This window comes from Eupeodes corollae, chromosome 2, assembly GCF_945859685.1.
Source record: "Eupeodes corollae chromosome 2, idEupCoro1.1, whole genome shotgun sequence".
In the NCBI taxonomy this organism is placed as follows: Eukaryota; Metazoa; Arthropoda; class Insecta; order Diptera; family Syrphidae; genus Eupeodes; species Eupeodes corollae.
This window is the reverse complement of record NC_079148.1, coordinates 38,182,758-38,197,680: the sequence shown is the minus strand read 5'-3', so window position 1 is coordinate 38,197,680 and position 14,923 is coordinate 38,182,758. Positions and strand designations below refer to the sequence as shown.

The 14,923-nt window shown below is 32.7% G+C and overlaps 1 protein-coding gene across 2 annotated transcripts in view; it reads left to right on the top strand.

Annotated features, from left to right (window-relative positions):
• LOC129944563 (neuropilin and tolloid-like protein 1) overlaps nt 1–14,923 on the top strand; it is a 217,089-nt gene that overhangs the window by 72,830 nt on the left and 129,336 nt on the right. For both annotated transcript variants that reach the window (XM_056054088.1, XM_056054089.1), the window contains exon 2: nt 9,638–10,818. In XM_056054088.1, the coding sequence (XP_055910063.1) occupies nt 10,752–10,818 (67 nt within the window). In that variant the 5' untranslated portion in view covers nt 9,638–10,751. The remainder of the gene's footprint in view (nt 1–9,637; nt 10,819–14,923) is intronic.

The following is a 14,923-nucleotide window of genomic DNA, read 5'->3' as shown; positions in this document are numbered from 1 at the left end:
GTTCGAAATTTTTTACGAATGCAATACTTTCCGTATACATAGTTCCTATGCGTCGCAAGGAAGAATCACTTCAATGTTCATTTTGTATGTGCATACAAAAAATAAGATGGAATTGAAGGCTAGTTTCAGGAATTTAAATAAACTTAATATAAAATTGAAGATCTCTTATTAAAGTTTTCTTCTTAAAAACGCTAAATCTTTGTTCTTTTTCTTGGAAACAAATGTTATGAAAATAATTTAAAGCATTACTCAAGTTACAAAGATTTAAAATGTTCTTGACACCAAACCACTTTTTGGTGAATGTTGTTAAATTACTAACAAATCTTTACCTACACAACTTACTGCATAAGCTTTATGGCTCATATGACCCCCCCTCTGGATCGTCCATTGGTCAAAATTTGATTAATTTGTGCTAAGTTTTTCGAATAAGGCTGAATGTCAGATTCATATTATGTGCCTGGTATAGCCCTTGTAGTACCCGTGGCATGATGGTTAGTGCGTTGGACTGTCATGCAAGGGGTCTTGGGTTCAATCCCTGCCTGTGCCAGCTTAATTTAAAAAAAAAATAATTTTCGCGGGTACTGCCTCTTGCGAGGAATTCACAAATCCTTCAAGTGTAATTCTTGTCATGAAAAAGTGCTTTTTCAAACTAGCCGTTCGGATTCGGCCTTAAATTGTAGGTTCCCTTCCATTCCTGACAACAGTACTCGCACACAGGAATGGTTGAGAGTTGTAAGTCACTAGGCCCTGGTTCACAACGGACTGTTGCGCCACCCCATTTGATTTGATTTGATAGCCCTCAGTTAAAAGTGGTACTTTTTGCAACAAAGTTTAGAAAATAAAAAACAAAATTTTGTTTTAATATACAAAAAATAAATAATTCAAAATATAATAAGGGTCATATCCTTCAACTCAATAGTTTTGAATTGAAAAATTGAAGGGAATTCCTACAAAAAAAAAACAAACAAATTATCTCCCAGGGGGGGTCATGACCCATAATCTCATTAAGTGATTGAGTTCATTTCAATAATCAATAGAAGATTTACGAAATTACCAAATAACAAGAACATTTATAAATTTTATTCAATTTGGTAAAAAAAAATATTATTATGAAATTTTATTGTAGAACTAAATGTATTTAAAAATTTAAAAAAAAGTTTCTTAGAGTATTTCAATACACTAGAGCAAAACTTAAAATTTTCTTGACAAAGTTCGAAAAACAAAGTGATAAACTATCGGTTAACTTTGATTTAAAAATATTTCTTCACATCTAATCATTTTTTTAGAACTCAGTTTAAAATCATCTTTAAGTTCTAGGCATTCCGTAGCTAAAAACATCTCTCAGTTTTCGTGTTATTAAGAATTTGACTTGCCATAGGAAGTTATTACAATGGGTCCGATTGTTCCTAGAGTCGAAATAAAAAAAATTTTAGAAAGATGTCTGTGCGTGCGTGTGTACGTACGTTTGTACGTCCGTACGTTCTCGACGTTTTTTTCGTCGTCCATAGCTCAAGAACAGAAGAGATGTTGACTTCAAATAAATTTTGTTATACAGATAATAAGGCAGAAAGATGCAGAAAAGGCTCTTAAGAAAATTGCGTGGGTGATTTTTTTTACCAAAGCAGTTCGAAAAAAAGGTGAACATTTTGGTTAACCCTAAATATTTTTACGAACCATAAACGCTAGAGACTTGAATTAAATTTTTATATAATATATTGCAACGTGATATTAAAAAAAAATTATTTTTTGAAATAAATCCATTTAAACGGTTTTTTTTATAAATCAAAAAACTGAAAAAAAAATTGTCAACTTCAAACTTTTACGACAAAAATATGATTTCATCTAAAAAACAATTTTTTGCAACGAAGAATAATGTTTTTGACATCTGATAAAATTTTGAGAAAAATCAAATAAACACTTTTTTTTTTATAAAAAATAAAAATCTAAAAAAAACATTACTCAAAGTTGGTAAATATTGAATATCGATTCAAATATCTTTTCAAAAACTTGAAGTTTAGGCTTTAACCTTATTTTATCTTACAAAAAATATTGTCTTCAACATTTCTGAAAAATGAGTAAAATCGAATTGACAGTTTTTTTACAACAAAATAAAAACCTAAAAAAAAATTAATAAAAGTTGGTAAAAATTGATTTTCGGCTCAATATCTTTTCAAAATTTTGAGATATTGGCTTTAATTTACTTCTATCTTTCAGAAAATATTGTTGTCAACTATTAGTAAAATTTTCAAAAAAATCGAATTGACTGTTCTTGTACAAAAATTAAAACCGAAAAAAAATTAACAAAAGTTGGTAAAAAATGATTTTCGACCCAAATATCTTTTCAAAAATTGTAGATATTTTAAACTACTTTTATCTTTCGAAAAATACTATTGTTAATGTTCAGTAATTGACAGTTTTTGTACAAGTTATAAAAGTTGGTAAACATTTATTTACGACTCAAATATTTTTTTCAAACATTTGAGAAAATAGCTTCTAACTAATTTTATCTTATTAGAAATATTGTTTTCAACATTCGATAAAATGTTGAAAAAAAACGATTTGACAGTTTTTTTTTTACAAAAAATAGAACTTTAAAAAAACAATAGCTACTAAAACTTGGTAAAAATTTACTTTCGACTCAAATAGCTTTTTAAAAATTAAAAATATTGGCTTGAAACTTATTTTATTTCACAGAAAATATTGTTTTCGATATTTAGTAATTTTTAGATAAACATTCAACAGTCCGTTTTTCCATAAAAAAATCTACAAAAAATAGTAGGTAGTAAAATTTGTAAAATTGATACGAGTACATATAGACAAATTTAAGCAAGACAAATCGACAGACGGGATGGGAAGTTATCAGTGTGGGTCGCATCTCAGGCTATTTTTCGAAATAAAATTTATATATATTTTCCTAATTTTTTTTATTATTGTATATTAAATGTGTGATCTGAAATTCAATCAAAACCGGAAGAATAAAGCCTTTGGAAGAAATTAAAACAATGATAAACCAAGTTCTAATATTGTAGAGAGCATACAATTTGCTGTTTTTATAAATCAAAGCTTTAGTTCAAACTAAAAACTAAATCAGAGTTCTAATAGTCTAGAACTTTATGAAGAAATGAGTTTGAAGACAAATCTAAAAAAAAACTAGGCTGAGGTGCTACACACACTGAATATTTCCCATCCCGTCTGTCTATTTTTTTTGCTTAGAAGGATTATAGGTTTTCGTATTTTTTAAAAAAAAGTTGTCAATTGAATCATCTAAAAAAAATTAAAATTAGCAACCAGCTTTATTTTACATATGATGAAATAGTTTGATTTGAAGAAAAACCTAACTTGATTTTGTATACAAAAAATTACTAAATGTTGAAAAATAAAAAATAATAAAATTAATCTGAAGCCAAATCTCGAATTTTTGAAGAAATAATTGAGACGAAAATCAATTTTTACTAACTTTTGGTAATGTTTTTTTATAAAAACCTGTCAATTCGACTTTTCTCAAAAGTTTAATGTATGTTAAAAACATTATTCTTCGTTGCACAAAATTATGTTTTAGATGGAATCATTTTTTGTTCGTACAATATTCGAGGTAAAAGTTATTTGTTTTCAGTTGTTTTGATTTATAAAAAAAAAACATTAATAAGATTTCTTGAGACGTTTTGGGTTAGTTGAAGTTTTCACCATTTTTTTAACATTGCTATGGTAAAACCCATCCAATCTTTCTTTATTATTATCTGTATAACAAAATTAATTTGAAGTCGATATCTCCACTGATTCTTGAGATATGGCCGGCGAAAAAAACTTAGCAAAAGTACGAACGTACAAACGTACGTACACACGAACTTAAATACATCTCTCTCAAAATCTTTTATTGCAAGTCTAGGAACATTGAAACGTTGAGAAATGCCAAATTTTTCAATTAAGCAAATAGAACCGATTACTATAACTTCCTATGGAAGTTAATGAGGCATAGAGATTTTAACTCTATTTTCGCAAAAAAATGCATCTTATCACTCAAATGATATCGACATTCCTCATCGATTGTGTAGTAGGCGTTTCTTGTCTCTTTGGACTGCATTCAAATCTTGATACAGCTCGTACAGTTCACTATTCAATCTTTGCCTCCATTCGCCCTCTTAACATGTACGAACAACTATCCAGCGTAAAATTTGTCTCCCGAAAGCGTATAGTATCAATTTCTTTATCTATTTTTCTGTTATTTTTACAATTCAAAAAACTACTAGTCTAATTGGCTTTTCAATAAAATATCCTTTAATCAAAACATTGGAATGTGTGTATTCACTTTTCACAAATTGGAATAATTATCTAAAGCATTCCTATTGAAAACAAATAATTAATTGCTTTAATTTTATCAAATACCTTTATATAATTAATTATCATCAAATGAGTAGCTAATTTCCGCTGATACTAAAACAAACAAGTAAATCTGATTAAATTGTACTTAATTTTTGAGCTATGTATGTTATATCCTTTAAAAAGTTGTATTGTTTTTATATAATTAAATCCTTCTTACTGTGTTCATCACAGTCAATTAAATCTCTTCCTCGAATTCTGGTGCATTTTTACACAGCATCAAGTAACTCTCATTCTATATAAATGTATATATACTCTTAAAGATAAATATATTTAACAATCAATAGAATAAAGTAGGTAAGAACAATTTTAGTATTCAGCGCATTGTTTTACTTATTTTTCTAGCTGCAATCTTTTTACAGGTAAGTACCTATACCACTTTATAAAAGCTTAACATAAACAAAATGTTAAGAGTAATGTTACTTCCTCACGTAAAACAAACCCGATTACATTTCTCACATACATACATATCAATGGTATAAAACGCAAATAGATATAACATTACAAGGATACCCATTTATGTATGAGTGTGTGTAGGTATATCTTTGCAACATGCTTTTTACCAATAAAATGGAATTTATTGATTTTTTTCTCTCTGGTGCACTTGTTCGATTTACCGGTCGTTGGCACTCACTATCGAATATACAGTGTTTCCGTATTTCGGTATATAAAGCACTCACCTTATTTCACCCTTAATGTGCATTTTATCGTTGTAAGTTCGATTTTAACCTCGTTTATACCGCTTTCCACCTTTTTCTTTTTCGATGAAAACTTTTTATGCAAAAACAAAAATAAGAGAAAATAATGGAAAAAAAGAAAGATCAATAAACGTCACACAATATGCATTTAAAACCTGATTTATTGCTTGTGCTTCTCCTGTCAGCAACTTTATATCATTATTTATAAAATTTTACAACTAAAGGAGTACCAATCAAGGATTAAAGTGTGTATGAAGGTAGGACGCCGGCAAAAATATCGTAAAAATAAAAGAATGGAGATAATTATATAGTTTCACGTCAATTTCACAATGATTTTTGATTTTGTGAACACATTCTGCATCAATTGATTATTACCATGGTTACATCTGCTCCAAACATTTCATCCAATACGTGTCCAAATATAGTTCAAGGGGTATTCCAGGATATTATAGTATAAGCTTTGGCTATACTTACAGTAGTTCATGGAAAAATTTAACAGAAATATTACGATGAAACAGTTTATTAGTCAACGTAGGTGGTTCTTGGTTTATTTATATTCCACGGGGTCTAATTCTGCCAAACCCAAACCTATCAAACATTGTTTCAAAGAATAACATTTATAATCTTCATTGAATTGATTACAATTTACATTAAATTAAAAAGCGAATGATTTAGTTTATGGGTTCTAATCAATACAAAAAGAGTTCTCCCATTAATACATTTTGATTACATCGCTACAAAACTAAACGGATGAGAATCTACAAACGTTTATGAACAGCTGAGGATACTGTCATCAGTAAAACAATTTAGTGGAAAAGAAGTTTTAGTCAAAAGATCATTTATAAAAACAAGGAAGAGTTTCGGAGGCAAAACGGAACCTTGGGGCAAACCAGCGTTTATTTTGTGCGTATCATCCAATACTGCTTGAAAAAGACAGTCCGAAAGAAATTTTCTAACCCAACAAAGAAGAAATTCATTAATACCTAATGCACGCATTTTGAAGCCTGTTAAATGCCTTTGAAATATTAAGAGCAACAATCTTACTTTCTGAAAAGGATGTAAAGATTTGTTCCACTGTTCGGTGAGATCACAAGTGGATCTATTGCAGCGAAATCCATACAGCCGTTCTTCAAGATATTTCTTAAGCTGAAAATTAATTAGCGTTTCCATGACCTTGGAAAAAAGAACTTGAGTGCATTTGGACGATAGAGAGATGGGGAAGAGGATTCACATTTTTTAGGGACAGGCTGGAGAAACGGTATTTTTCATCCACTCGACAAGAGACCAGTAGAATAGGAGAGTGGATTTGTTAATGTCAAGATCTTTTAGTACTCCAGAAACTGTAGGCTTCCGTAAAGCACATTGGCTTTACCAATTCAAGCTAACAAGAGGAGTTTCATTGGAAACTAGAGTCGGAACTGACGAAGAATTAATGTCAAACACATTGTTTACAAATTACCAGAAAATTTGACTACCTTTGGGAAATTGTAAAGGGTGATTTTTTTGAGGTTAGGGTTCTCATGCATTAGTATTTGACAGATCACGCGGGATTTCAGACATGGTGTCAATAAGAAAGATGCTCAGTATGCTTTGACATTTCATCATGAATAGACTTACTAACGAGCAACGCTTGAAAATCATTGAATTTTATTACCAAAATCAGTGTTCGGTTCGAAATGTGTTTCGCGCTTTACGTCCGATGTATGGTCTACATAATCGACCAAGTGAGCAAACAATTAATGCGATTGTGACCAAGTTTCGCACTTAGTTTACTTTATTGGACATTAAACCAACCACACGAATGCGTACAGTGCGTACAGAAGAGAGTATTGCGTCTGTTTCTGAGAGTGTTGCTGAAGACCGTGAAATGTCGATTCGTCGCCGTTCGCAGCAATTGGGTTTGTGTTATTCGACCACATGGAAGATTTTACGCAAAGATCTTGGTATAAAACCGTATAAAATACAGCTCGTGCAAGAACTGAAGCCGAACGATCTGCCACAACGTCGAATTTTCAGTGAATGGGCCCTAGAAAAGTTGGCAGAAAATCCGCTTTTTTATCGACAAATTTTGTTCAGCGATGAGGCTCATTTCTGGTTGAATGGCTACGTAAATAAGAAAAATTGCCGCATTTGGAGTGAAGAGCAACCAGAAGCCGTTCAAGAACTACCCATGCATCCCGAAAAATGCACTGTTTGGTGTGGTTTGTACGCTGGTGGAATCATTGGACCGTATTTTTTCAAAGATGCTGTTGGACGCAACGTTACGGTGAATGGCGATCGCTATCGTTCAATGCTAACAAACTTTTTGTTGCCAAAAATGGAAGAACTGAACTTGGTTGACATGTGGTTTCAACAAAATGGCGCTACATGCCACACAGCTCGCGATTCTATGGCCATTTTGAGGGAAAACTTCGGAGAACAATTCATCTCAAGGAATGGACCGGTAAGTTGGCCACCAAGATCATGCGATTTGACGTCTTTAGACTATTTTTTGTGGGACTACGTCAAGTCTAAAGTCTACACAAATAAGCCAGCAACTATTCCAGCTTTGGAAGACAACTTTTCCGAAGAAATTCGGGCTATTCCGGCCGAAATGCTCGAAAAAGTTACCCAAAATTGGACTTTCCGAATGGACCACCTAAGACGCAGCCGCGGTCAACATTAAAATGAAATTATCTTCAAAAAGTAAATGTCATGGACCAATCTAACGTTTCAAATAAAGAATCGATGAGATTTTGCAAATTTTATGCGTTTTTTTTTTTAAAGTTCTCAAGCTCTTAAAAAATCACCGTTTAGTATTTTTGCCGTAATTTCTTTTCAAGCGTTTGCTTGCTTGTTTAAACTTATTCCGGTTTTCATCAGTGGGTTGGATTTATAAATCCGGAAACTTACATCTTTAAACCTAACAACCTCTTCATAGCTCGAATCACATCATTAGTTTTCTTTGGGTTTGAGTGATGTTACCCTATTCGGGATAAAATTTGTCATTCCACAAAGAATTAAGTTTGCTATTATATCTGCGCTGGAATTCATTTCACTATCGAGGAAGCATAGTGAACAGTTCAAGTTTCCTAAAAAGTCGTTGAGGTCCTGCCAATTGGCTTTCTAATACGGTTCTGGAAGGGTTTTTCTGGGGTTTTTCGGCATTAGACATTAGGTACATATGAGAAAATGGTTTGATGTGCCTAGAGGCGATAATACACAGATCGCATATTAATTGGGATAAGAGGCAAGAAAAGCCCTTGACATCGACTTTAATTGTTGTTTTTTTACAGATTAACATAGAACTTCCCTTATTGATAATGAAATTCTTGTGATGTGTAATTTCTGAGTTCGAACAGAAATAAACACCTAAATCTTTTAAAGTTTTAGCAGAGATATAAAATAACCTAACACACTACCAATTCGATTTCTAGTACAAGCTTTCGTCTGGCATTTTGAAAGGTTTTAGAGAAAGGCTGTTTTTTCACACCAAAATATAAATCTATTATTGTTGGTTTGTAAGAGAAAACGATCATTTGTGGTCTTTATCATTTAAAAAATCTTTAAATCATCATTAAAAATAAGAACTTCAGTGCAGACTAAAGTTATACGTAGTTAATAGACAGGGTTAACAGAGAAGGAACAAGATGGCCTTCCTGGGGAACACCAGATTGAGCAACAAAAGATTTTGAATGACAAATACCAAATTTACCTTATAATCTATTTTCAAGGTAAGATTTGATCCAAGCTAGGAAAAATGGATGAAAACCAAGAGTTTAGATTGCCAAAAGCTTTGAAAAAGTCAGTCAAAGTCACTTCACATAAAATTCTTAACCTTGTTCTTAAACGTTTGAACATAATGTTTGACAATGTGAGGAGATTTGTAACGGTTGCTCTTTTTCCACGAAACCATGTTGCTGTTCGTTAATAAGATGCTTACTAAAATATGTTGCACTCTGGAAAACAACTTGTGGAAAAAGTCTAAGAATGCAAAAAAGTCTTGTAATGAGGCTATATATCCACCTTTTTACCCTTTCTTGAAAATTGGTGTAAGAAATGAAATATAATAGAAGACCAAGGACAGAAATTTGTAGCTCAGGGATGTGTCGAAAAATGAAAATATTAAAAATAAAAAGATGAATTTCTTGGAGACAGAGTTTAAGAAAACAGAAAAAAAAGCTTTACAATATTGGATTCGCTTGGTTAATTGCTAAATATTTAGAAAATGTGTTCTTTAAGATTTTGCGTCATTTTTTCACCAATATTTCTTCTAAATTTTACATATCAATTTATTTCATTCTAATGGCTAGAAAAATCTAGCTTAACTTGATTAACCTGATATCTCTTTTATGAGGACTCCTATATATCAATAAAACTATATTTACCTTAGTCAATCTGGTAATCCATCTTGCATATTTTTAATTAAGTTCAAATGTTTTTATTAGATACCTTCTTTCCCAGCACCAATCATTCTTCCGATAAAAATAGAAGAAAATTTCAAGCATACAATTTCTTAGATGTCATTAACATTTGGCTATATATGTATATTCTTTTCAACAACTCTCTTCTACTCTTTGCAGATTGAAATTTTCCTGAGTGCTTGTATGCCAAACAACGAACGGTTCGTCAGTCATTCTTTATCTATTGAATCGCTCAACTAAACTAGACACACTATTAAGAGGCTGTCCATCATTTGAAGTGGCAACAAGAGAAACAATTTCATCAAAAACACAAACACACAGCCCTTCAGAATACCGAAGAACTAAAAGGACGAAAAGCCAACTTGCATAAAGAGAGCTTCGAATATCCTTTCAATTGAAAGGATCAAACGGCCAGAGACTGGAAATGAATTACCACTGCTGGAAAGGAGCATCTTCAAAAGTGTCATCAGTTGTTGTGTATCACAGCTGTTGTTGTAGTTGTAGTAGGAGTAGCAGCAATAGCCATTGTTGTTGTTGGGACCGCAATAAATTTGCGTTGAACCAAATTGACCGAAACAGACGATCTGAAGGAGACAAGTCCTTACTTCCTTATTCACATTCTCATCAACAACTACAAGTACTTCAAAAGGACGACAACAACCAATACCGAATAGCCAGACGCAACGTGTCATCGTCCTTGGCATCGGCAAAGGCAGCGTCGTCGTTGTTGTGTCTTCGAAAAAATAACATAAATGAGTGGCAAGTTCCGTGCTGATGAGAGTAGAGGTATCCGTTTTTGCATGGCCCATTACTCACAGGACAACAGCAACGACAACGAGGAAGTCTCATGCACAATCAACTTTCATCAACGTTATTCTACTAATTCGTTTGCGTTTGTGTTAGCTAAGTACAGTTTTTTTTTAAACACACATCATCTACCTTATCATCGTTTGCAAAGTGCGAGCATAGCCATAGAACGAGTTATCCATTCAATCGCCCTACCGACAAAGAGGACTTCTCTAATTAGAAGGCTGTGGCAGGAAAAAATACCGCCTAGCCTAAGACGATTAGTTCAAAGGAGCAAAGTCATTTCAGAAGCCATCACTCACAGACAAACACTACCACCTTCGTCTCGTCCTCCACCACCTTCACGTTTTTATCATCGCTTTTGTCAGCTGTAACAAAAGTTTTCGGTTGCTGCTTTTGCTCCTATTTCTGCTGCTGACAAGTACGAATACGAGTACGAGTTGGAGTAGAGTAGTATCGGCCGACAATGAAGTTCAGGTCAAATTGCTGTTGTTGGTTAACGTTGCTGTTAGTTGGATCAAGTATAATTTCCGGTAAGTTTAATATCTAAGACGAAGTGTGAAATGGTATAAATATCATATTTCCGGTTGAGGCAATTTTTTGTGTTCGTTTCCCTTTCCATTCCTTGAACACGAATACAAAACAAGGAAGCGAGCTTAGGAAAAAGTTGGATGTTCGTAATGTTCTGTCCATGTTATAATGGTATTTGGTGTCACTTCAAGGTGTTTCCTATAATAAGAGTATCTAGCTATCCTATTTAAAAATAATACATAAAATATATAAAGCTAAAGAAACGGGAACAGACAAATATCTATATAAGTATCTATGTATCTATATGTCCAGATTTAACGAGAAAAGTTAGTCGGCAAAAGGAGTGTTCGTTGTGTAGTTGGTGTTGGTTGACAGCACAGATGAGATGATGGCAAAGAGTATCTTGAATAATAGTCCTCCTTCCTACGTCCGTCCACCGAGTTGGTTATAGTGTGAAAGGTTGTTAAAGATTATTAGATGTCAGGAGTTTTTCTTCTAGTCATTTAAAAAAAAGAAATTAAAAAAAAAAAACGAAAAGATCAAAGCCAAACGCATTGAATTTATTCTATAAAAAGAGTAAATGCCAACATAAAGTTTTGCAATTAAAATCTTTCAATAGCCTTAAGAGAGAATGACACCTTTATCAAGATAAATATACTAACTTATATATAATTTCGTTGCTGCTGTGAGGTAGATTCCTTTTGCTACATAAGTTTTTGAAATCAGAGCTTATACAATGCATCTATAGTCATGAAGCGTGGAGATTTTAAATAACATAAGGACTTTCGAGTACCTGTGTAAAGTACATCAAAGGCTTTTTATTCAAAACTTGTGATAAAGTGAATATTGTGATTTTGATATTTGAGGAAATATGAGCGACCGATAAGGAGACCTCTCTGTTGAAGTATAGTTTTGTTAAAATATATGAAAACAGTTCAAAAAGTTTTTTTTTTATTTTTGCAAGAATATTATAATATAAGAATATAATGATATAAAATATAAGTTATTTATAAAATTTTATTAAAACTTAAATCCAATTTAACATTAGTATGATTAAATTACGAAGCAACTTATTTTAATTTGACATTTTTTTGGATTATTAAACATAAACGGTGGTTTTTTAAGGGCCCATGTTGATTTTGAATAAAACACAAATTATTCAGGAAATAATTGTCTTCATTTCCTTTTCTTCTATCTTTTTATGTATTATGATAATATTGGTTTAGTACAAGTATATGTTAGAGATTTCTTAAGCTTCGTTCTACTGCCATTTTTATATATTAATTTGGTCTCAGCATGCAACTTTTGGCATCGGCTAACAATCTAGATCAGATACCGAATCAAACAATAAAATGTTATTCGGTGTTCGCACTGCTGACAACGTGGCAATGAAAAACAAAAACAAATGTTATTACTGCCAGAATATAGTAACTCTAGAGTGAGCTCAATATCCATATGTAATATCTAAGGCCGTCATCACACGTACCTATTCATGGTTTTATTTCACATATATATGGAAAAAAATATCGGCCAAATGGCCGCTGTGACCTCGGCTTCACACCTTCATCCAATGGTCCAAATTTTTGATGGCGCTGAGGTATAATTGAGTATCTATGCCGTGGATGTGTCGAATTATTTCATCTTTCAGCTTTTGTTGCTGGTTTATCCACGTACACTTTTTCTTTTAAATAACCCCAAGGAAATGTTGAAACCACATACCGTCCACATCCATATCATCCAATTCGGGCTGCAGAAAATTCGTTACCATCTTACGATATCAAACACCATTCACAGTTACAACTTGACCGGTCTTTTTTAAATAATTCAGCCCTTAAACCGCACCGCACAGTCAATCTTTGTGGGTACATTGGTTATTAGACAATCACTCTTGGGTTATCATTCCCCCTAATTCTCCATATTAATGAATTTACTGAGGTAAAACTGAACTTCATCCCTGAAGATGATTTTCTTCAAAAATTGATCATCCACTGTTACCATTTCTTGCCACTGACGACGCTTGAACTTGATTAAAGGCTTTAGTTCTTAAGTCCTTAAGTTGCACCTTGTTTCCGTGTAAATTCAAGCTTTTATGCATGTTGTTCATCACCGACAAGCCTGAGTAACTTTAACGCGTTGATTTGTCACGTATCTTTCCATGGTTCAAATTGAATTAGTCTGATATTAAGAAATGTAAAGTGTACTTAGTCATTATTAACACGCCTTGAATGGAGAGATTGCATTTGAAGAAGTAAAATACGATGTTCATAGGGAGGGAGATCATAGGGATCTTCCCAAGGAAGACCTTTTAGGGCAAAGCGAATGAAATTATGTTGAATTGATTCAATACATTTTCTATGAATTTCGTAATAGGGAGTCCATACCTGCGAAGCATATTCAAGATGAGGACGAACATGGCAATTATACAAAGAAAGAGTAACATAGGGATCATTGAACTCCTTTACCCAGCGTTTTATAAAGCCAAGCATAGAACTTACCTTATTAACAATATAATTAATGTGATGTGTAAACTCTAAGTTGGAACAAAAATGTACACCTAAATCTTTAAATGTGGAGACACGACAGAGTTTTTGCTATGATATACAGTAGTCAAATACGTTACTGATTAGGTTTTAAGTAAAAGTTATCGTCTGCCATTTTAAAGGGTTGAGGGCAAGGCTAGTTTTCCCACACCAAAATGTGAAACTATCATTGTCGGATTGTAAAAGGATACGGTCATGGGTGGACTTTATAATCTTACAAATTTTCATGTCATCAGCAAAAATGTCTTCTTGAGCGTAGACATGACGAAACATCGTTAATAGACAGGATGAACAGAAAAGGGCCAAGATGGCTTCCCTGGGGAACTCCAGATTGAGCAACAAAAGGTTCTGGATGACAATTTCTAAATTTTACCTCATAGGATAAGTGATTTGATCCAATCTAAGAAAAATGGTGGAAAACCAAGAGCTTCAAGTTTGAATAAAATAATTCCGTGGCTAAGTTGGTCAAAAGCTTTAGAAAAGTCAGTGTATGCACAGTCAACTTCATAACCTTGTTCTAAAACTTTTAAGCATATATTTGAGAATGTGAGGAGATTAGTAACGCTTGATCTTTTTTTCACAAAACCATGTTGCTGTTCGCAAATTATATTTTTACTAAAATACTACGCTTTCAAAAACAACATGTTCAAATACTTTAGGAATGCAAGAAAGCTTTGCAATGGGCCTGTAGTTGCAATTATCCAACTTGTTACCTTTCTTGAAAATTGGTATTAGAAATGACTTCTTCCATATACTGGGAAATTCGCCTGTTTTTAGAGAAAGTTTGAATAAAAACGTAAGGGGTTCAATTAAAGCATTACTACACTTTTTTAGTACTATCGGGGGAATACCATCAGGACCGGCTGAGCAGTCATCATTCAACGCAGATAAAAGATCAAGGACCGCACTCTGTAGCACAGGTATGTGACTACAGCTAGTTTTGCGAAAAGGAGTGAAGATAATGAAAATATACTTCATCAACTTCTTCAGGGCTATTAACAAAAGACTCCCATAAATTTGTTGCGAAAGCGTTACAGATATCAACAGTTTTGTCTAACGAAAGTTTCTTGTAAGTGAAGTTTGCTGGAAAACCATCTGATTTTTTCATTGGGTTTACAAAATTCCAAAATTTTGTAGGATTCTCTTTCAAAGAGATGCCCATATCAGTAACATCACAAGCATATAAACAATTAGAAAGAGACTTAAATTGGTTAAAGAGTTCAACATAAAAAGAGAAGTTGACTGGATACAGAGTTTTGAGATACGTTTTCCATGCCTTATTTCATTTGTTTCGAAGTAAACGCATTTCTCTCGTGGCTAAACTTTGTATTTTTTGATTTCTTTATCGGTACATTTTTTTCAAAACAGTAATTAAGGGTCCTATAAAAAGTAGAAACCTTTTCGTCAACGTTAGAAAATGCTAGTGTATCAGCAATTACAGAAATGGTTAAATCTTCAGACAACTGTTGGAAATTGGCTCTTCTGAAATCAAAATCAAAGGAATTACTGTGATCAGTAAGGTGATTACATAAGTCAAAAAAGTCCAAAAGGGGAATGATATGTACCA